Source organism: Trichomycterus rosablanca, chromosome 10 (assembly GCF_030014385.1).
Source record: "Trichomycterus rosablanca isolate fTriRos1 chromosome 10, fTriRos1.hap1, whole genome shotgun sequence".
Lineage (NCBI taxonomy): Eukaryota > Metazoa > Chordata > Actinopteri > Siluriformes > Trichomycteridae > Trichomycterus > Trichomycterus rosablanca.
The window spans coordinates 320,491-340,952 of NC_085997.1; the positions used below are offsets into that span (position 1 = coordinate 320,491).

Sequence of the window (20,462 nt, forward strand, 5' to 3'; positions counted from 1 at the left end):
CCAGCAGTAAAAGAGGAGGAGCCTAGACTAGTTTAAAAAAGGACGGCGGGCTCAGAGGAGCCCTCTTTCCTACGTGGTGTGTCTAGACTGCAGGAGTAAGGAGCGCCGGCCGGCTTAGCTCTGATATATATTCACAGATTATTTTTACACTTAATAAAGTGTTTTAAAGAGTACTTTCTGGACTTCCTTCGACTGCTTTCTTCAGGACCTTTTGAACAAAAGATTTATCCTAACAAAAGCATGAAAATAAAAAGAATAAAATAATAAAAGATGTTTGAGCTAAATAAATAATAATCTATACAGCAGCAGCAGAGACGTTTGGAAAATACTTTTAATAAAGATGCATTTTTGTGGGTTTTATGTGAATCTGGCATCCTAAATGTAATTAAGTGGCACTCCTCCAGTGTTTGCACACCTGCTTTAGTACCATGCCTATGGGCGAGGTGTGGTCCGCACTGTGGTGGTGTGTGGTGGGCACGAACTCATAACCTCTTATCTAAATAAACCATCCGGCCTCTGTTTTTTGTTCCAGATTCTGACTTTATCACGCATGAATGGTTTGATTTGCATGATGTTCAGCGACCCTGGCATCTCATTATCATGGTTTAGTCCTTTACACCCCTCTCATCTGGTGGAGGGAGGTTCATACACCTCTCTGTTTTACACCCAGTACTTTTGAGTCTCTAATGGTCACACTGGGATTGTTCGGTTCACTCGGTAGACGTTATCGACCGTCAGATCATGCATTACATGTTCTTAACCTGCTCTCTGATGGTGTTGGTAAACCTCTCAGGTAAGGGTCATCAATAATTCTTTTTAAGAGCTTTTATATTTAGCAGACGCCTGACTGAATACAGATCAAGTTTATGAAGGTTCAGGGTTTTGCTCAGGGACTCAACAGTGGCAACTCAGCAGTGCTGGGATTGACCCGATGACTAGTCCAGTTCTTTAACCACTGCCCTACAGCATGGTCATATCAGATCATATTAAAACTCATCTTTAAATGTGCTGGTTAGATCTACGATGCAGTTACAGTAAAGCCATGATAATAAAGTGCAGGAGTGTTTTGCATCTGAATCTCTTGTTTTTCTCTCTCTGCTTCCTCTGCATCTGTGTGTAAAAGAGGAAGTTCCAAACCTTCAAAACACGTCTCAAACTCTCAAACTGTGCTATTATTTACCCTGAGAAGATAAATCCATCTCATATTGCAGGTTTTTAATGCAACTTAATTAAAATGGTGTTTTTTTCCCAGTTGCACAAACTCAGAAGAGGGACAAAAAATACTAAAATACACAAAACAGCAGTATTTATACAGCAGGTCTTGGGTTTTAGTCCCAGCAGTCTTCCTCCAACACAGAGCAAGATTTTACAGGTTATACATGAAAGTATTTTTGTGGATGGGGTTAAATCCCACATAATAACACAAATACAGGCTTCCCAATAAAGCATGACTAGCTTTTCTTTTTAATTTAATTTCTGCCTTTTATTATTATTATTATTATTATTATTATTATTATTATTATTATATTTTAATGATAATAATAATTATTATTATTAATAATAAAATCGATATTATTATTATAACTATTTTATTATTATTACATTATTATTTATAATTCTTTATCAATTTATTTTTTATTATATTATTGTATTATATTATTATTATATTTTTAATATTCATAATAATCATTATTATTATTTCACTTTTGACCGTTTTTATTATTATTATAAATTTATTATAATTATAATTATTACATGATTATTATTACTATTATTAATACTATTATTTAATTATTATTATTATTATTACATTCTTTTTATTGTTGTATTAATTTATTATTATTATTTTATAAACTTTTATCAAATTAAATGATTATCGAATATCAGAAAAATGAAGGTAGAATTTTGTGATGTGAATTTCATTCCTTAATCTCTTAGTACATTTTCATTTGATTTGTATTCACAAACATAAACAAAAACACATCTGAATGACCAAAAATATGTGGACACCAGACTATGAGCATGTTGGACATTCCAAAGCGTAAAACAATAAGATAAAGTTATTTATTGTGGTGCACAAAACAGTTTTGTTAAATTTTACAGTTACATTTTTACCTGCATGTTGTTTAATCGAGGTTTATCATAATTCACAATTACAGAAGATACACAACAGCATTCAGACTAGCACTCGCACTCCTCAGAAGATTGTTAGAATTAACTTATAAACTTATTAACCCTGAACTGTAAATTAAGACAGGTGGAAAAGTGGTCCGATGTCAAGTGTTTATTTTAAAAGAAGGAGTTTTATGGGGAGTAGTGTCCACATAATTTTGGACATTTAGTTTATGACAAAGAAAAACAAACTGATGAGGGATAAAAGTATTTGGAGGTTTTTTTAAACACAATTCAGCTTCATCAGTGTGGAAACGGAGCTTCAACCAAAAATAAAAATCCGGCGGCGTCCTGCGATCATAAAATGAGCAATAATAACGAGGAGAATTAAAATAGATCTAACACCCCACTGTACATCTACATCGTGTTCTAACAGGGTATGTGTTCCTAATAAAGAGTCTGGTACATTTAAACAGTGTTTAACCACCAAGATAAGCTCCTGTATTTAATACACTCATACCAGTATAACCAGTATGTTACATCTCCTGTTCTAATGATGGTTGGGTTTAAGTGTAGACATTTAGACATGCAGTTACAACCGTTACAAAGCATATACATCAAGTTTAAACATATATACTGCAAATCATCATTCATTTTTATATCAATATTGTTTTATTAGAAACAAAATTATTCATATATTTATTTTCAATTTAAACATTTACATTAAAACATTCCTGTACTTACGACTGGTTTGATGTCACATGTCCTAATAATAATTAGTAAAGCTTTCTTTCACAGTCCTCTAGTCTCCAGGTATGGACCAACCCCAAGTGTGGGGTACAAACTTGGGTACCATGATGGTACCTGTACATAATTATCTAGTACTTTGGACTTTGTACCTCGGTTTAATACCTAGAACTTTAAGGACTGTAAGAGAAATAATTTCCATTGTCTTACAGCAGGGGGCGCTCTGTGGCGCTTCTGTAAAACACACTCAGCTTCCGGCCGGGCACCAAATGCAAAGTAGCGCAACCAAGTATTAACACTCTACTCTGTATGAACTCTGAAGGTTTACCTGTTTTACCTGCAGGAGCAGCGCTGAAGCTTCAGGTTCAGCAGAAGCCCAGGTATTATGGTGTCAAAGTGGGAAGGCAGGTGGGATTCATATGTTCCAACACTGGTCCCCTCCAGGATTCTCTTGAGGTGGAGTGGTACAAGGTCAAGGCGTTTGAAGAACGGACCAAAGTGTTAAGTGATCGGGGTCATCCATTTACGAACCCCAGAGCGATCAAGAACAAGGGGCATTTAATTATCAACAAGGTGGAGGCTGAGGACAGCGGCATCTACTTCTGCAAAATAAACAAGACCTGGGGATTTGGAACTGAGCTACAAGTGTTCCGTAAGTGTGTGTGTGGTTGTGTGTGGTTGTTATGTACCTGCTCTTTAGTTCCTGGTTTTTATTTTAAATATTTCTGAATGTTTCCTCTCCACCAGGGCGCACTGATCTAAGTGCCTCTGAATGGAGGAGCAACATGAAGGACATGATCATCGTCCTCCAGGGTTTACTGCTGGTGCTGTGTATCGTTCTTCCCTTGGTCCGCTTTTTCACACTGGTGAGAGCTGCACCCATCAACACACAGATATAATCCATTTTGGCAAAATTCAAAGGTCAAAACCGTTTTTGATCTTAAAACCTGAGCTTGGTAAGTTCCTCTGATGATCTTCACCATCGTCTCTTTAGAATTCAGGAGGTGTGAATGAACCTCTGTGTAGTCTGAACATTCTGGGTACTTCCCTTGTCCTGAGGGTCAAAAATAATCCGTTTTAACTGAAAGCCCTAAAATAAAGCAGCTTCATTTACGTTAAAACCATAAATCTACGTATTTTGCATAAAGAAACCACCGGTCATCAGTCACAAACATTGCGAATATCAGGGTCACTCTAGGAGTCGTGACATTTTAATTTCACTATTTAGGGGGATTTTTCCAACACTGTTTAATGTTCAGCACAATTTATTCTGCTCCCATAAATAATTTTACACACTTTACACTCTTTTATTCATCAGAAACAAGAGTTTTCCCATCTGGACACCTGACTATGAGCTTTTTGGACACCACGATTCAAAAACAACTATAGTAGCTGTGTAATTAATGTAATAGAAAGAACATACCATGGGTGTACCTAATAAAGTGCTCAGTGTGTGTATAAATCTGAAAACCATTAAATATCTGACCCGACTTTGTAGATTAAGCCACAGCAGTGCAAAAACGCTTCAGAGTTGATGTGTGCAGTGAGCATGATGTGTGCAGTGAGTCTGATGTGTGCAGTGAGTCTGATGTGTGCAGTGAGTCTGATGTGTGCAGTGAGCATGATGTGCAGTGAGTCTGATGTGTGCAGTGAGTCTGATGTGTGCAGTGAGTCTGATGTGTGCAGTGAGTCTGATGTGTGCAGTGAGCATGATGTGTGCAGTGAAACATCTTATCTGTTTGCAGCTTCACTTCCTTTGACTCTTTGTTACAGGAGAATAAAGAGGAAGTGGTGTATGAGGAGCCGGTGGAGGATCACACATATGAGGTGATGTTTTTATTATGTGTCATTAATATTGGGACAGTGTGTAGATGTGATGTGTATTTAGACCTGGAGCCTGTAGCTGTTTCTGGTTGGCTAACTCCAGTGTGGTGGGTCTCAGTCACTGCAGCATCAGAAAGAGGAAGTGATTAAAAATAGAGAACAGACCGACCGGCTTCATAATATTGTTTTTGACTTTCACACCATTTATGGTGTTTTACTCATTCACAACTTTTAGTAGTTTTGTTTTTTTTGTTTTTCCCCTCCAGATTTAGTCGTATTCAGTTCCCCAATTGTGTTTCACCTCTCCTGCTGCAGACCTTTACTCCTGATTGAATGAATGACTGAATGAGTGCACATGTGAGTTCTCACTCTCTCTGTTTCTGTGTCTCTCAGGGTTTGGAGATCGAGCACTGTGGGGATTTGTACGAGGATCTAACTGCTTATTCTCAAATACCCGAAACAGACGCCCCCTGGCAGGTCGAGTCCCCAGACGAGGAGTAATACAGGTTAATCAAAATCATCAATCATCACGATAACAGGGAATCAAACTGAAGTCCACCAGTGTCATTATATTATATATTATACTTTATATAGCGGATCCCCAAACTGTAGGTACATCACAATGTTTCTATAGGAAACACAGGGGAGCACAAAACCTGGACCCCTGAGCGACTCGGCTCACCTTTTATTACCGTTACTGTAATAAATGTACTTCATTGTTTTCATGTATCACATTGTCAGTGTTGCTTAATCGTTTTTAAGCTGGAGCTTGTTGTGTTCATGTTTTAAGGTGCTCAGTGTGTCAGAAAATTAAAACGATTTATTACATCTCAGGAAAGATTTTTTTATAAATTTGTTTACCAGAATAAACGTGGCCACCAGTTTCTCTCTCTTGTGCACTTTATTTTCAAACACGTGACCAACAGTTTCGGCTTTTTCTCCACAACACCAACATGTGCACACGATTACCACCGCTTTATCCTGGACCCTGGAAATTTGTGCCTCATTGTGTGCTCCATTTATCCACCAAACGGGACAAAGCACTAAGATAATAATGACATGATAGTGTGTGTTGCTCTGGTATGAGTGTAGCAGATGCAGCAGTGTTGTTAGGATTTTTAAATATTGCTTATTAGGAACACAGACCCTGTATTTATGCACAATGTTTCTAAATCCTCCAAACTTTAATCATTGGACACTTTCTCGATAATCATAAACATATTGGCCACTTAAACACAACAGCAACTGAATGCGTGATAAGTGGCAGTCTTTTACATCACTGCGGGGAAAATTCAGTCCGTTTGCATAATTACCTTAATTTAGCCACATCGGAGCTCTCGAGCATGACCTGCCTGTTTCATGTTCAGCCGCGGCATATTAATGAGCTTCAAGTCAGGATGTTGATGAGGCCACTATAAAACCTTACGCTTGTTTCTTTGAGTTGTTTAGACGTGGACGTGCTCTTGTATTTCAGGGTTTTTGATGCTTTTTTAGAATAATTTTGGGATTCACATGTTCCAGGATAATTGCTCTCACTGTTGTTCAGTGAAATCCCAGAGCCTTGGAAATGTCAAACATATTAATAGATTTTTAAATAACTTTTCTCTTCTGAAACTTTATTCCTTTTGAAATTAAGTGTGCTAAGATTGTAGGTAATATTTAGATTTATCAGGGTGCCAGTAATCAATACCGAATGTGTCTAGTCTAACTGAACCCAGTTATTAACTAACGGGGCAATTCAATTCCACATAGGCTCAGTTGGTGTTGGATAAATGGTTTATATTTTAATATCTAAACCTATATTTGTATTTACTCTCAAATTGTGGTTAAATATTTGCTTTTAACCTTCAATATGTTTAACTGTCACTTTAAAAGTCACTTTGAATAAATACAGCTACAGTTAATGTCATAAATAAAAACGTTCATGGTTTGGCTTTTAAAACTCTGACTCTGTGCAGAATAATCTGACACAAGAATGCTTTTATATAGTTTATATAAATAAATGTGCTTTATTATTCATACAGTTAGTGTAGCATCCCCCTTTAAATGATGGCTTGAGACTTGACTGATGGTATAAATTGCATTTATTGCTTCTCCTTGACAGCTTACGTTAAACCTTCTGAGCAAAAATACAAAATAATTAGCACTTACTAAACAAATACAAAAACATTGTTATTCTTTGGGGTTATTTACACTCCCACCAAATTATATGTGTTTTAACTAAAGAACATGCACATATAATTTCCACATTTGAAATAACTCTTAATGTTTCACAGTTTACAGTCCTTGTACCATTCTAAACCGCTTCTAGCAATAAAACCAACTTTTGAACTGGTCGTTCTACCACTGAAGGCTTTCCAAGACGTTCACCTTTTTTGTTTAAATTTCTATCTCCTAAAGAGATTTTAGCCCTTCTAACCAGACCGTCCTTATCAATAACAGTCTCTATGACCCTTCCGAGTCTCCAGCAGTTCCTTGGTAAAGTGTCCTGTGAGTCTATCACTACATCTCCAATTTGCAAGTTCCTTTTAGTAATATGCCAACGCTGTCTTGCTATGATGTTGTGCAAGTACTCCTTTTTCCAACGACTCCAAAATTGTTCTGTCAGATACTGAACTTGACGCCATCTTTTGCGACCATACAGATCTTCTCTTTCAAATTTACCTGGAGGAGGTAAAGCTGTGATGGATTTCATAGTGATTAGATGATTTGGTGTGAGAGGCTCCAAACTGTTGGGACTATTCAGATTGTCGACAGTGAGTGGACGATTGTTAATTATTGCCATAGCTTCATAGAGAAAGGTCCGTAGAGATGAGTCGGTGAGTCTTCCTGACGAAAGTAGAAGTGTGGCATTTAACACGTTTCTCACAGTCTTTATTTGCCTCTCCCATACTCCTCCTGCATGGCTGGAATGAGGTGCATTCAAAACAAATTCACACTGATTTTCCGTAAGAAAGGTTTTCAGTCTATCCATATCAAGTTCTTGTAATGCAGCCTTCAATTCATTCTTTGCACCTACAAAGTTTGTGCCTTGGTCACACTTTATCTGACGAACAGTACCTCGTAATGCAATAAAGCATCTCAAGCTGTTAATAAATGCATCAGTTGACATGTCTTCTAACATCTCAATATGAATGGCACGAGAACAAAAGCAAGTAAGGAGCAAACCATACCTTTTGTGTTGCTTTCTGCCCTGTTTAGTCAGAAATGGACCAAAACAGTCCATCCCGCAAAAAGTGAACGGTGGTGAGGGTTCTACCCGTTCTGTAGGTAGGTCACTCATTCTTTGACCTTCAACTGGTCTTCTGAGCTTTCGACATGTAACACACTGATGAATGTGAGATGCAACTGCTCTGTTTAGTCCAGTAATCCAATAGCCATTGGATCTGATTTCATTGATAGTGAAGCCTTTGCCCTGGTGTTTTACCTTCTCATGGTAATGAGCAATTATCAAACTGGTTATGTGATGACCTTTAGGGATGACCTTTGGGTGTTTGAATGAACTTGAGGAGGATGAATGACCAAGTCTTCCTCCCACCTTGAGTACACCATCTTTATCCAGAAAGACATCAAGACTGTACAGTTTGTTGTGAACTGGCAATTGACTTCCCTTGCTCAACAGCTTTATTTCATTTTCATAAGCTTGCTTTTGTAGATCTTTGATGAAAAGAAGCTCTGCGCTTTGCCTTTCTTTTACCGTGGAGAGTGTATTTGATTTGTCTTTCTTTACACGACGTAAAAGACGTGCTACTGCTTTGATGGCTCGTGACCATGAGGAAAACTTAGACAGCCTGTCTGCAAGGGTCACTTGTTCTTTGGTCCTTGTCTGAAGTACATGGGACCTTTTGACTTCCGGATCTCCTATTGGAAGATCATGGATCAATTCTGTTGAAGGTTTAATTTCCTTTTGCCATAAAAACTTGGGGCCCGTAAACCAATTAGATGAAAGTAGCTCATCTATCGTTCTTCCTCTGGAGGCATTATCGGCGGGATTCTCATCAGTTGATATATAGGCCCACTGTTGAGGATTCGAGCAGTGGCGTATTTTCTGTACTCTATTTGCTACAAAGGTGTGGAAGCGTCGAGCATCGTTGTTTATATACCCTAATACAACTTTGGAATCCGTCCAAAAGAACTCTTCCACGTTGGTGTAGCTTAGCTCTTCTTTGAGCATGTTGCTAACTGTGACTGAGACTACTGCTGCTGTCAGTTCCAGTCTGGGTATGGTAACTACCTTCAAAGGAGAAACACGGGCCTTGCCCATGATAAGAGCACAATGAACTTCTCCCTTTTCATTTTTCAACCTCAGGTAGGAGCATTGACCATATCCCTTATTGCTAGCATCTGAAAAGTGGTGTAGTTCCCTTTTATTCACCTTCCCAAAGTTAGTTGGTACATAACATCGGGCTATACTAATTCTTTCTAAGTTTGTGAGATCATCTAGCCATCTCTCCCACCGTGGCCTTAGTCTTTCAGGTAGTAGATCATCCCAACCAGTACCTTGATGGCACATCTCCTGCAGGATCCCTTTGCCATTAAGGAGATATGGAGCGACAATACCCAGGGGATCGTAGATGGAGGCAACAGTGGACAGTATGCCCCGACGTGTTGCTGGTTGGTCCTTTGCTGTAATTTTGAATGTGAAACTGTCACTTTCAATGTCCCAGTGAATTCCAAGTGCTCTCTCAAGAGACATATCATTCAATGTGAGGTTTTTCGTTTTAGTGTCTGTTGCACGTTCTGATGGAGGAATACTCTGTAGGACCACATTACTATTTGATACGAATTTGTGAAGACGGAGACCACCATTTGCACATAGTTCACGTGCTTCTAGTGCCAGCTCAATAGCCCTTTCTGCTGACTCTACACTTGTTACTCCATCGTCCACATAAAAGTCTCTTGCAATGAATTGTGCACCCATTGGATATAAATGACTGTTATCTTTTGCCAGCTGTTTTAGCCCATAGTTCGCACAACCTGGAGAAGACACTGCACCAAATAGATGGACTTTCATTCGGTAGTCTCGGGGTTGTGTGTTAGTGTCTCCATTTGTCCACCACAAGAAACGTAGATAATCACGGTCTTTAATTGGGACATGAAATTGATGGAACATTTTCTCAGTGTCACACATCAAAGCAATGTGATGCTGGCGAAAGCGAATGAGAACACCTGTTAGATTGTTTATCATATCCGGACCTGACAGTAGGTGTTCATTGAGGCTGTTACCTTTGTGTCTTGCAGAGCAGTCAAATACAACTCGCAACTTGTCCGGCTTTTTTGAGTGATATACTCCATGATGAGGAATGTACCATTTTTCACCACCAGCACCTTCTTCATGTACTTCCTCTACATCACCTCTTTCAATGAGATCCTTCATATAGATAATGTAATTATCCTTGTACTTCTCATTTACAGAGAATTTCCTTTTTAGGTGATTGAGTCTTATTATAGCAAGCTGCCGGTTGTCAGGCAGACATGGTCGTTCCTTAAATGGCAGGGGCATTTCATAATGTCCTTGTTCATTTTTCCTTATGCCTTTCCTCAGTATGTCCAGAAAAATTAGATCCTCTTGAGAGACAGTTTTGCCATCTCCATGGGTGTCCTTAAAATCAGACTCGAGAATTTTGATTGCATCGACTGGTGTCATTGCAGGGAGCTCTTTAACAGTTACTCGATGACAATGACCAGTTGCCATAAATGTACCAGCTTGCAGTGTTGAGCAGCCTACAATACTCCACCCCAAATCTGTAAGAATTGCATATGGCTCATTATCTTTACCAGATATGACCCTCCTTGGGACTAGAGTTCGGGGGCAGTTGTATCCAATTAGGAGACCGACCTCACAGTCAAGAAGAGGAGGTAAACTATCTGCGATGGTTGTGAGGTGTTCCCAATGTTTTGCCGTCTCACGAGTTGGTATGTGCTCTCGATTTGCAGGTATACAGTCCTTTGTGTAGGTAGAAGGGAGGTCAATATGTATAGTGGAGTCATAGCCTCTTACACAAAGGTCAGAAACTCTTTCACTTTTCATGATTCTATTTGCTCCCATCATTGTAGTAAGTTTTAGTTTTACTGGCTGTGTAGCCACCTGTAATTCCTTGCTTACATCTTCATCAATAAAGGTGGTGTCACTCTGCGTATCCAAAAGCGCATAAACAAGCTTTTCTTTAGATGGATTCCTTTTATAAGACACCCATACCGGCACTATCATTGAGGTACTAACTTCTTGACCTTTACTATGGACATTGAGTGACATAACAGCCGTAGGCTCAGTTTCATGCTTTGGTCGCGAATCCTTGCTTTGCCAGGGTCCCTTAGTGGTTTTCTTATAGTTGTCGTCATGGAGACAAGTAGGGTGTCTACCTTTACACAACTCACAGGTGTGTCGACGCCGACATTCCTTGGCACCATGGCCCAGCCTTAAACAACCATAGCACAGCCTGTTGTCTTTAACATAAGCCCTTCTGCTTTCTAGAGACTTGGACATAAACTCTGGGCACTTATGCAGATAATGACCGGTATCGTGACACAGCATACACTGAGTTTTCTTTCTTTCTTGATTTGCTGGGTGATCATTACTGTCTTCAAGAGTTTGAGTGTTCAAGACACTGGCCTTATTCCTTTTAATCTTTGTGTTCCTTTGATCATTGTAAGACTCAGATGAACGTAGTGCAAAGGTGGAAGTGATTGGATTGCAGGCAATTTCTGCTTCTAGTGTCATGAACTGAACAAAATCCTGGAAACAGGGAAATTCCTTTCCTTCTGTGAGGGCTATTGTGACCTGACGGTTCCATCGAGTAGCTAGCCAGTCTGGTAATTTTAGTGTCAACTTTTGATTTTCTTCGCAATCATTTAGAATGTCCAAACCCTTCACATGAGGCATTGCCTGCAGACATGCATTCAAGATATCAGAGAAATCTCTTAATCCTTCAGCATCCTTGGACTGTAATTTCGGCCAATCTGACAGCTTCTCTCTAAAGGCTCTTTGAATTATAAATGGCTGGCCATATCGCCGATTTAACTTCTTCCACGCATCATTATAAGCTTCCTCGTCCTTACGATAGAAGGTGCCCTCAAGATATTTTTGGGCCGAACCACTGACATATCTCTTAAGAAAGTGCAGTTTGTCCGATGCAGGGATGTTCTTTCTATCTATTAGTGACATAAATGAAGCTTTCCATTCAATGAAGTGAAGTGGATTGCCATTAAACACTGTTGGTTCTGGAACTGGCAGTCTGTTCATGGCTATGCTGTCTTGAACAGCTTGGGCTAAGAAAGATATGTCGTTTGTTGAAGTTGATCGGACTTCATTAGACTGCTGATTGGCAGAGTGAGACACATGACTTTGACTTGCAGGATCCCTGTGAACTGAATAAATGTCATTTTCTTGTTTCACTTCTCTGTCATAAGCTTCTAGTCTGGCGTGAGCAGCCTTGACGCTCTTTTCAGCTTGCAAGCATTCTAATTCGGACTTGTGAATTTCTAATTCCTTTTTCTGTTGTTCCTCCATGGTTCTTATCCGTTCCTTAACTTTCCTTTCCTCCTGTAAGACCTTGTATTCAGCCTCTTTTGCTGCTAATTCTGCAGCTGCATCTGCTCGTTTGGCTGCAATGCAAGAGGAATCGGAGTGATGACTGATGCTTGACTGTGAAGCTGTTGAACCATATATGGAACAAGCGTAGTCAGGAACAAGTAGCTCACGCAGACGTTGCCTTTCGATTTCAGCATCAAATTCTCCATTTACACCAGTTAATCTCTCATAAATTATTTTGATAATGTCTTTAGTCACGGCATCACAGGCATCAACCTTACGCCTTACATCAGCAGCAGGTGGAATGTATTCTCTTAATTCGTCATAAAGTTTGTTAATGTCACCCTTTGCCCCTTCGAGACTGTCTATTAGCGATGTCAAATGCCTTTCTGAAATATCTAATTTCAATTCTTGCCTTGCCTTTCGGGCTTGTACTTTCCATTGTTCATACAAACTTAAAAGTCTTTTCTCTTTTTTATGAAATTCCTCCTTTTGATAAGTTTGCATTTTTTCTGTAAGAACTCGTGGGCGTTCAGATCTTCTGGGCAGCTCTTTAGTGTTTTGAACATTACCTTTTAGTTCAGTTAGAATTTTTTCTTTAGTCTGTATGCTTTCCTTTATTTCACGTCTTACTGCGCCCTCTGTAGTTTCTCTTTGGAGAATGTCTCTGCCTTCTTCAATCTCTCTTTGAAGAGTAATAATCTGCTCTTCGTTGTCCTTTGTGTTTGATGTGGACGTGGACATGTTTCAGGTCTTAATGTAGCAGTGTGCCTTAAAACTTTCTTGACCACCACACCGACTCTGTGCTGTCCGTGTATTTATCCGTAAAATAGGGTGACCATATTTTCATTTGGGATAACCAGGACACCTTGGAGCGGGGGGGGGGGGGGGGGGGGTACCAGGACACCTTGGAGCGGGGGGGGGGGGGGGGGGGGTGTACCAGGACACCTTGGAGCGGGGGGGGGTGCCAGAACACCGTCAACAATAGCCTCGGTCTTAGTTCGGGCACAACTAAACTTTTTGGCTGTGTCTGAATCGGGGAGGGTCTTTTTCAACAATGAACTTGTGCAGTCCATAGATCTATAACTGTTGTGATGTTTCACTGTGTGAAATGACCATGCAGCCTCCGCTGCATTCACTGCATCCTCGTTCCCTGGTTTGACAAAGTACTGTGTGATCGAGCTAGCACTACTCTCGCCTCGTACAGCTGTTTTAAGCTTCTCGGTGTCCAGGTGGCTTTTCAGATCCCTTGCACCTCCATTGGACACCGAGACATATGTGCCTGTGTAGCACATGTGAACGGGTCTCACGTCGAATAATGGCCACACCACGACAGGACAGTCGGTCTTCAATGTTTATTGCTGAACACAATACATGGGCAGAGTTAGCACATGCACACACGCACGTAGACACACCCTCTCTTTCCCTCTCCCATTCAGCATTCACCATGAGACTGTCTAAATAAAATGTAAATACTTTGTACCGTAAATAAAATGATCGGCCGTGTACTTTTTTAAGATTAACTGACTAGGTAGAAACTTTCTTTTTTGCTTCGCTACACGAAATCATCACACAAATAACCAAAACTGAGGTTAATATAATCACATAAGGTAGCTATTTATCACAATGGCCAACAATGAATTATTATTTATAGAACTGAACCTCTTTTTAACAGTTTAAAACAGTTAAAACAGTTAATACACTGGTAAAACGTACCTGAACACAATACATGGGCAGAGTTAGCACATGCACACACGCACGTAGACACACCCTCTCTTTCCCTCTCCTGCACAAAGTGGAAACTCATTAGCATAAATGCTGGGTTTAAAAATGCCATCTAAGCTGTAACTTTAGCGAAAACAGCGATACAGCTTCACTCTGATGTTATAACATCCTTACTTGGCAAATTACTACAGGTTATAGAGCTTTAATACTCTAAAAGAGGGATATTTACAAGAGAGAGAGTGAATCGCATCTTACCCATTCAGCATTCACCATGAGACTGTGAAATGCCCGGGAAAACACGGAGCTTTCAGGCGTGGTGTCGCGCTAACTAGTGCCCCACGTGAAACAGGAAAAGGGGGAACCCAAAAAAAAATAAACCTTTACAATTAAATGAATTAAGAACGCACTTTTTTTTCCGTATAAAGCTTTGAGGGAGTTCATTACATAACCCAACATTTTTCTTCACATATAAAGAAATGAAATAAAAATTATATAAAAAAATATTAAAGTGCAAAAATATCACGGCTACACCTGCTTTGCACACTGTGCACAAGGCTTCCCATTTGTCTCGACCCGGTCTGAAAGCGGGGAAACTCTTTTGTAAATCGTCGGTAAACATACACTTGCGCTTCGGCATGTTGCTTGCGTACTGACAGTCACGCTGTCTACATTCTGATTAAGAACAGGGCTGCCCTCACTGACGCGGCTCAGGGATTACGTCACACGCAGCGCTGTGCGCAGTGCCCTAGTGCCTGTAAATTTAATGGTCCAATGAAGGTAATTTTAAAACCAGGACATTTCCTCACTTTTTTAAAAAAAAACCCGGGACGCCCGGGACAGGACGTGAAATACGGACGTTTGGTCACCCTACGTAAAAGCCGTTTTATCTTGCAGCACAATAATTCGGTGAAAGCATCCCCCTTTAAATGATGGCTTGAGACTTGACTGATGGTATAAATTGCATTTATTGCTTCTCCTTGACAGCTTACGTTAAACCTTCTGAGCATTAATACAAAATAAACCACCGTAAGAGCTGAAAGAAATAAAACATACAAACAATTATGACACATTCTTCTAGAACAACCTTTCCATATAAACATGTACATAAGCACATAAACTAACATAACAATTCGTTACATACCCTTGCAAACATACAAAACTACCCTCTTGCATTACATACATACGTTGGGCAATGTTAGCTTTAGCATTCGCGCTAATGTGCGGATCCTTCCGACAGACGCATTTATCAAACTTTACTTATAGATAATATAAACATACTAATTAACAATAAAACATAACTTACACACCTTGTGCCTCTTAAAGGGGGGCTAAAACCATATAAAAGCTGCTTTATTTGCTCCTTTCAGCTGCTGCTCTGCCGCCAAACTAATCTGTTTTTTACCGTTAACCTGAGTTCACCTAGTTTCACAATAAAAGTCCCTCATACAAACATACTGTATGTGGTGGTTAAATTCACAGGCAATAAAATACAAAATAATTAGCACTTACTAAACAAATACAAAAACATTGTTATTCTTTGGGGTTATTTACAGTTAGCGTGATAAAAGTAGCAATAATACGCTACTTGGTAGTGCGCATGCGTGGAAACAAATAACTATATTTAGACGCGCCATTATGTGGTCATGATTACGAACTACAAGTTATTTTTACTTTGCTTCACATAAATAGAGTTAAACCGCAAATATTTGTTAATATGAAGAATTAAAATAGATTATTATATAGATTACTGGGTTTTTTAGTAACATAAAACAGAATTATGGCTTAAACCAGTGGTTCTCAGACTGTGGTACCAGTACTATGGTATCTAAAGCTTAGTACCTAATGTTGTTCTCCAAAGGAACTTTGCTCTATTAACTTTAATAAAGTGTAATCATTTAAAATCAGTACATTTTAATCTAGTTTACATAATGATGTTCATGTTCCAGTCCCATGGCTGTTAAATGGGGCTGAATGCAGTAAATGTGAATAAAAAAATACACGACTGGTAGTTTCTGCTAAAATGCGTCTTTATTTAAAATCAAAAGCAGTTTAAAAAATACAATAAAGCCATCTTTATAATTTCACAGTATATATGCATGAATGAAATAAATATGTAATTAATATATAAATAAATATAATAATAAAATATAATATATCATAATAAATATTCATGAATAAATAAAAAGGAAACAAAAGGTCACAGCTTGATTTGAACTTGAACTGAGCATATAGTCTTAAATAAATACATAAATAATAAATATATCAAGTTAAACTTCATTTAAATGCAAAAAACACTGAATAAAACAAATCTGAAAAGCTACAGTACGAATGAAATACAAAAACCTTCGACACAAATTGATTTATCACTAAAATAAAATCGAATCAGGTGAATAAAACTAAAATGATTAAGAATGACGAGCAGCATGTTGTACTGAAACTGCAGGGAAAAAGTCCAGCAGCTTGAGGAGCTGAAGAAGTTCTGTTCGGATTTGCTCCCAGGCTTTCTTCTTCTCCACCTGTAAGGTTCAAATCCCAAAATTTCAGCATGTGGGTTCTATTGTATCACCTGGACATTAGAGAACGTTCAGCTTCAGTACTGTGTTAGTAAGAGTAGAACTCACCGTCTTGTTCTGTGTGAGATCTCTCAGGCGTTTGAAGTACAGGGGGAGTCTCTTACTCTTACTTCTTTTCATTGTCGGGCTGACCTGTTTTTAACAGAAACAAAAGATCTTGATGTAAAATAACAGCACATTTAATATTTAATGTCAAACACCTCAGTATGAGAGTAATAAACACTAAATATTCTGTACGGACAAAAGAATTGAAATAGTATTTCAGCCACAACACTGTAATAACAAGTGTGATAAATCAGTTATGTGAAGGAAATGATATGCTTCCAACTTTAAAAACCAAGAAAATCCAGTGTCCTGCACAGAGCCCTGAGCTCAGCCCCCCTCAGCAGCTCTGGGATGGTCCAGAACACCAGAACATGAACGTCCAGAACATGAACGTCCAGAACGTCCAGAACACGAACACGAACACCAACTAATTGACTGAAGGGGCACAAATTCCCACACAGACACACTTCAATGTCTTGTGAGAAGCTTTTTGGAAAAGCTGTTGTACTAGCTGAAAAGTTCACACAGAGCTCACTTATGCCCTGGTGTCCAAATACTTTTGACCATATTGTGTAGGTTCTATCACAGAATGATGTTAAAATCTGTTATTTGATACTTGGAGGTTTTTTAAGGATTGGAAAAAGATGGTGCCAGAAAAAGGGAAAACATGTCAGTCAGTCCTGCTGGACTTTATTATTTACAGTTCTGTATGTCTCTGCCCACCCACACCACATATTTACATTCTCTTGGTGAAGTGACTAAAGTTTCCATAAATGCAGCCTGTAGGTCCAGTACAGGTCCAACAACGTCCACATGAGTGTGAGCAGAGACCGGGTGTAATGTACTGAAGAACTCACACATAATTGGAGTCCCGTGGTCTGCTGCTGAAGCATGTTTAGAAAGGTGTCCAGCTTGTCCTCGCTCCAGGAGACGCTTTTAGCCTCCACTAATAACCGGGTCATCTCCTTCAGAGTCTGGACCATGAACCAGACCTGCTTCTCTGGCTGGAAAACAAGGATGGAGAGATTTGGGTTATAAATATGCAGAATTTCACACAGTGCTTTTGTTTCAAATAAATGAACTGATGATGTTTTATGCATTTATTAAATTCTCACACCGTAACCAAGCACAAGTAAAAACTAAATAAGAATAATAGTATGAATCACTTTGTTCGTTAAAGTGTCTTTTTATGAATAACATTACTAACTTTAAACATATTTATGTTAAAAAACTTAGTGTGTTTACTTTCATTCTTTTTGTCAGACCAGAGAGAGCAGGAACATATATTTACATTAAACTGAATAAATACAATTAGAAATGTGTGCAGTTAGTACTTAATTAATCTAATGTGGCTTTTTTTAAGAATCCCTGTGGTCCTCTGTTATTATTGTTATTATTATTATTATTATTATTATTATTATTACTGGTGTTAAAAAACTTGTTTAAAACAATACTAACATTTTTTTCTTGCCATGTTGGCATTTTTTATTATTTTAAATAAATCTAGACTTAATGACTGTAAATAACCATTTAAATTATATTTTGTTATCATCAAATATTACAATTAAAAACAATATTAATTTTAGGAAAGCACCAGTTATACATTTAAACATTTACATTTATGCCATTTAGCACAGACTAAAGCGACTTACTATTGTGACTGTATACAATTCTACAAATTGAGCGTAAAGGGCCTTCCTTGTTCTAGGACCCAACAGTGGCAACCTGGCAGTAGTAGGGCTTGAACCAGGGACCTTCCGATTTCAAATATCTAATTATATACTGATATCACTAAAGAAAAATAATCTGATATTTTAGTTTAAGGATTGATATATATTGTACATATTTATATGCCAACACTGCCTGGTCCAGATGAACTAACATGTCACCAAAAAGAGAAACTGAAGCATCATGTGTAAAATCTATAAAAGTACTTTAGAACTGTGTAGAATTCATGTGCTCACCTGAGAGTGGCTGTGGTTAAAGAACCACTGGTGCCAGTTTTCTGGAATTGAGGTGTTGACGCTGATATCCTCTTTCTGTGTAAAACAAAAATAAAATAGATCACTGATTCCTCCACAACCTCAAAATAATAATAATAATAATAATAATTAATAAATAAATGTGTGCATTAAAACCAAAGTAACCAGAGCAGGACTCACCATGTCTTTGAGGAGGGTCAGACATTCACTGTTGTGCTGCTTGAATTTGTGATGGATCCACCGGCAGGTGAGAGCAGAACTCAGACTGAACACCGTCAGCACCACGCACATCTGCACCAAACGCGAAAACATCTTCACTTACAGGTGAATAGAAGTGGCTGATTCCTCCTGGGGTCTGGATGATGATCTTCACTTGCACTGAGATCCTGAAGTGTTCTACACTGTTGCTCCAGTGTTCTGTTCTCCATCGTGCTGCTATTTAAGGCTGAATGGAAGGAAAAACCACCAGATTTCTCTTTCAGGACATAAAGAACCGGGTCACCATCAGGAAAATTCCCAAACCTGTACACGTACGGAAGGTGACACGCGCGCGCGGGCGCGCGCACAGGTGTGTTAGGTCATTTTCACTTCGTTCGGTTCACTGTGCGACTGCTTTATTCTGATCAGGGTCGCGCTGGATCCGCGCCACACAAAAACAAGGCGAAAGAGCATCCTGGGCAACACGTTTTCTTAATCACTACCCCACTTACATATAGACACTTATATAAGTATAACGAATTAATATAACCAATCCACCCTCTGCGTGTCTTGAAGGAGGAAGCTCTGTAAGTACCTGCTGATGACACTGAAAGAACATGACAAACTCCTCACAGAGTGTGATCAAAGGTTGACCCACGTTGTTGTTAATTTCCACCTAGACTACCAGGTTGTATTTGTTCTTATACTGTAAACTCTCTATAGCCAGAAGTATGTAGATGCTTCGTCTTATTGTTGTATTCAGGGTTTTCAGCCACACCCACTGCTAACAAGAGTGTAAATTAATTATATAAAATAAATGAAATGCTTAACTGTACAGAGCTCTGACCTTAACCCTACTGAACACATTTAGGATTAGTCAGGACCTAAATGGCAAACCATTCCTTCCCAATAATAGAGCTTTTTTTATTTAAACATAATGAGCACAAATTCTTACAGACACACTACAAAATCTTGTTAAGAGTGAAAGCTGTTACAGCCACAAAAGAAAAGTAAACTTAATATAAACTTCAATTCCCAGGGTAATGTCTGGGCCACACGTCAGGCCCTGATTAGGAAACTTTACAGCACTGGTTAATAATTCCTGAACTTTCCAACATCAACAATCCAGCTAATTATCAAGTTTTACAATTTACAAGATAATACAGTCGGACTCCCATTTTAGTTTAGGCTTACATTCCTGAGTGGGGCTGATTAACCTCCTTCGGTTGGACCCCATTTCATTTTTAAGTATGGACTACCACCTTTCTTCAAAGAGTCTTTATGGCTGGGCTAAATTTTTTACTGTTTAGATTAATGTTGATTCTCATGCTTCTGTAGGAGATTGTTTTTCTACTTTGCTATTTTGGACTCTTATAATATTTTTAAATTGATATCACAGAAACATTGTCATTACCACCACAATACTTAATTCACAGTAAACTGTTTTATCTTCAATTTTGTGCTGTTACATGAAAAAGTAAAGAAATAATCACTCAACTATCCAAAGAAAAATAATCTAACATGAATTTGAAAAGTAAACATTAATGCAAACAGAAAATACTGAGCAAATATTTCATGTGTTGAATGTTAAAACAATGAAATGAATAATGTTTACCACATGAATGAGTTAAAATAATCTGCCTGTAATCTGTTTTTCATGTTCAAAACTGTGTTTTTGCAGTTTATTTAAATTGTGTATAGAAGTTAGGATGGTAAAAGAGGCTC

General features: G+C 38.6%; 2 protein-coding genes and 2 long non-coding RNA genes across 4 annotated transcripts; 1 reads left to right on the plus strand and 3 right to left on the minus strand.

Moving 5' to 3' along the window:
- Positions 1-698: 698 nt before the first annotated feature.
- cd79b (CD79b molecule, immunoglobulin-associated beta) lies at positions 699-5,512 on the plus strand. The gene is made up of 5 exons (XM_063003451.1): positions 699-793; positions 3,203-3,511; positions 3,607-3,725; positions 4,633-4,686; positions 5,077-5,512. Exons 1-5 carry the CDS (start codon positions 742-744, stop codon positions 5,182-5,184), a joined length of 642 nt encoding a protein of 213 aa, XP_062859521.1. The 5' UTR covers positions 699-741; the 3' UTR covers positions 5,185-5,512.
- An 8,042-nt stretch (positions 5,513-13,554) lies between these two features.
- On the minus strand, positions 13,555-14,451 carry LOC134321651 (uncharacterized). The gene is made up of 2 exons (XR_010013877.1): positions 14,195-14,451; positions 13,555-14,000 (listed from the first exon to the last, which is right to left on the minus strand). It is a non-coding gene; the product is annotated as an uncharacterized LOC134321651 (long non-coding RNA).
- A 434-nt stretch (positions 14,452-14,885) lies between these two features.
- Positions 14,886-15,463, minus strand: LOC134321657 (uncharacterized). Its single transcript, XR_010013878.1, has 2 exons — positions 15,247-15,463; positions 14,886-14,972 (listed from the first exon to the last, which is right to left on the minus strand). It is a non-coding gene; the product is annotated as an uncharacterized LOC134321657 (long non-coding RNA).
- An 881-nt stretch (positions 15,464-16,344) lies between these two features.
- On the minus strand, positions 16,345-18,851 carry ifnphi4 (interferon phi 4). The gene is made up of 5 exons (XM_063003365.1): positions 18,720-18,851; positions 18,522-18,596; positions 17,415-17,561; positions 16,561-16,644; positions 16,345-16,455 (listed from the first exon to the last, which is right to left on the minus strand). The coding sequence occupies exons 1-5, from the start codon at positions 18,849-18,851 to the stop codon at positions 16,345-16,347; spliced, it is 549 nt and encodes a 182-aa protein (XP_062859435.1).
- Between the last annotated feature and the right edge of the window lie 1,611 nt (positions 18,852-20,462).

Excerpts from the sequence above, each read along its gene's own strand:
- cd79b (XM_063003451.1), top strand. The coding sequence starts at position 742 with ATGCATTACATGTTCTTAACCTGCTCTCTGATGGTGTTGGTAAACCTC. Across the intron at positions 3,726-4,632 it reads TGGTCCGCTTTTTCACACTG|GAGAATAAAGAGGAAGTGGT; the intron begins GTGAGAGCTGCA and ends TCTTTGTTACAG. Across the intron at positions 4,687-5,076 it reads TGGAGGATCACACATATGAG|GGTTTGGAGATCGAGCACTG; the intron begins GTGATGTTTTTA and ends TGTGTCTCTCAG.
- ifnphi4 (XM_063003365.1), bottom strand. The coding sequence starts at position 18,851 with ATGTTTTCGCGTTTGGTGCAGATGTGCGTGGTGCTGACGGTGTTCAGT. Across the intron at positions 18,597-18,719 it reads TGACCCTCCTCAAAGACATG|AAAGAGGATATCAGCGTCAA; the intron begins GTGAGTCCTGCT and ends TGTTTTACACAG. Across the intron at positions 16,645-17,414 it reads CCACGGGACTCCAATTATGT|GTCAGCCCGACAATGAAAAG; the intron begins GTGAGTTCTTCA and ends TGTTAAAAACAG.